The 2,398-nt window shown below is 50.4% G+C and overlaps 1 protein-coding gene across 2 annotated transcripts; it reads right to left on the bottom strand.

Moving 5' to 3' along the window:
* Nucleotides 1-262: 262 nt before the first annotated feature.
* LOC103707065 (putative WRKY transcription factor 11) lies at nt 263-1,733 on the bottom strand. 2 transcript variants are annotated; one of them, XM_008791418.5, is made up of 3 exons: nt 939-1,733; nt 695-820; nt 263-594 (listed from the first exon to the last, which is right to left on the bottom strand). In XM_008791418.5, exons 1-3 carry the CDS (start codon nt 1,535-1,537, stop codon nt 432-434), a joined length of 888 nt encoding a protein of 295 aa, XP_008789640.2. In that variant the 5' UTR covers nt 1,538-1,733; the 3' UTR covers nt 263-431. The 2 variants fall into 2 exon arrangements, with proteins under 2 accessions (XP_008789640.2, XP_008789639.2); XM_008791417.5 differs by having other exon boundaries at nt 695-829; nt 939-1,730.
* Between the last annotated feature and the right edge of the window lie 665 nt (nt 1,734-2,398).

The raw sequence follows: 2,398 nt of genomic DNA, 5'->3' as shown, positions 1-2,398 counted from the left end.
GCCGGTCTGAAATTGCCATCCCACGTGGACTTGGACCCTTCTGACGCTCCAATGCGGCAGACAGGCATCGGTCAACGAAGGCAGATGGACGGAGGGGCCCACCATGACCAACCTCCTTTTGACCGCTTCGCAACGTTACAATGGGTCCCGCGACACCGGACTCGAAAACGCAAATCCGCTTCAATCACAGCACGGAAAGAGGACAAGGACTTCAATCCCAAGGCCCCGTTCCCAACCGATCTTTGGTTCACAAATACTCGAATTTCCAACCCCAAAAATTTTCCTTTATCTCCTCAGGATTTTTTTACAAAACCAAACAAAAAAAAAAAAAAAGACATTTAAAAGGGCAAAAAAGCGACACAGGACGACATCACATTGAGGGGAACACGAGATGTATGGTCTTGATCACGCATCTCGGCATTCCTCCCGTCTCAAGAAGACTCCCCCATGAGTTTATCGGACGGCGGGACAGGGTTCTGGGTGTGCTGGTGCTCTCCCTCGTATGTTACGATCAGCATCGAAGGGTCGTCCGGCGCCCTCTCCACGTGCTTCCTCGCCGGACACCCCCTGACGCTGCTGCACTTGTAATATCCCCTGGATTTAGAAGAAGAAAAAAAAAACGAACGGACCGGATGAAGACCACGTCAAGGAATAAAAATTCATCGGACGACAGAGAAGAGCGAAGCATAGTCACCTGGGGTATGGACAGCCCTTGATCGGCTTCTGTCCGTACTTCCGCCACGAGTATTCGTCCGGTGGGATATCGGCCATCCTCGAGCTTATCGCTGGCACTCGTATCGTCCTCTTTACCCGAGATTTCCTGTTACCGCTATAAAGTATGCGTAGGTTAGACAAGAGGGAGAGTATTTGATAACAAGCGCCGATCAATGAGGTTGCTAGCGTGCGCGGGAGTCGGGAGAGAGGGGCTTTTGGGTTACCTACTCTTGGAGCAGTGGCAGCGAACGCCGGAGGCAGCGTACTTTCCGGTGGCTACCTCGGAGTGCGCATGGCCGTGGCACTTCTTGTGGGAGGACAAGAGCAGCGGCTTGACGGCGGAGGCGGCGGGGCCGACAGGAGGGAGGAGGGACGAACCCTGCTTGCCGTTGGAGACGCTTCCGTCGCCGGTGATCGACGAGAGGAATGAGGAGATGATGAAGCTCTCCTTGGAGAATTGGACGGCGGCGACCCCGGTGCGCTGGGTCGGGTTAGTCTTGTTGAAGTCCAGGCTTAGGGCCTGGGGCGCCGGCAGAGGCGGCGGGGGCTGCTTCGACTGCGGCGGCGCCGGGGCCAGGGTCAGGGCCTGCGCGGTGGAAGGCGGCCCCCTGCGAAAGCGGGCGTGGCCGGTACGGTTGAGGATCGAGATGAACTTCTTGAACTTGGAGACCGTCTGATCGGCGATCTCCTTGCAGTCGGTCGGCGATTTCTGGTCAGAGAGCTGGAAGGCCAGGTGCTCCAAGCTCCCGAGTCCCGCAGAGGCCGCCTCCTGGATCGCGATCTTGTCGTCTATCTTTGCGGAACCCGTAAGATCAACGGCCATCGGCAATCGACAAGATCCGGGTAACCCTATAAGATCGAAATCGGAAGTATAAGAACCCAAGGCGACCGCTAGAGAGATAAGAGGAAAGAGCGGAGACAGCGGATTGGAGTAGCTGAGAAAATGAGGAGATGGAGGGGGCTGTAAGGGGAGAGGGGCGACCGGAGAAACCGGCTAGGAAAACTGACATAAGATTCTTAGTCAAAGGTGTCTTTAGATGTTGTACCCAAAAAACAAAAGGTGTCTTTCGATCGGACGGTTCTGATGAAATCGAAGTCCATAGTTTTAAATTGTGAAAGGAACGACTCCACATTTTGTCCACGGAGAAGCTGGCGGACTCCTCTTCCAAAAGATCCTCCGGTGTTTGGACTTTTACATAAGCATTGCCCATTTTTGATATATATATATATATATATATATATATATATATATATATAATGTGCTCCGGCATTTAAAAGGTTTACATTTGAAAATATAACTATTTTTTTATATATTTTATTTTTTCTTAAATTTCATAGAACCAACCAAATCCTAAGTCAACCTTGAAATTATTAAGTAAAAAGAAAGACAAAATTAAAATATCTAATTTTTCTTTTTTTGATATCTTCTAGATATTTTTTGCATGGATTAGAGCAAAGAATTTATTGGGCTGTACACGAAAATTTATATTACACTGGCTCCAATTTGCCTCGAGAGAAACCGAGTGGTTGTGGCGACGATAATAAACCCATGGTGATATATCGCGAGAAAAGCGTGGAGAAAATGCGGATGCTGACAATGGATGGGGGGTGGGGACACGCGAGCCGTTGGCTTTTTGAAATCGAGCTCTTACCAAAACGGAAGGGTCCAAGAGACCGGGATTTG

The sequence above is a fragment of the Phoenix dactylifera genome, chromosome 11, assembly GCF_051530095.1.
Source record: "Phoenix dactylifera cultivar Ajwa chromosome 11, Ajwa_hap1_PhDact_Kaust_v1.1, whole genome shotgun sequence".
NCBI lineage: Eukaryota > Viridiplantae > Streptophyta > Magnoliopsida > Arecales > Arecaceae > Phoenix > Phoenix dactylifera.
This window is presented reverse-complemented; position numbering and strand designations above follow the sequence as displayed.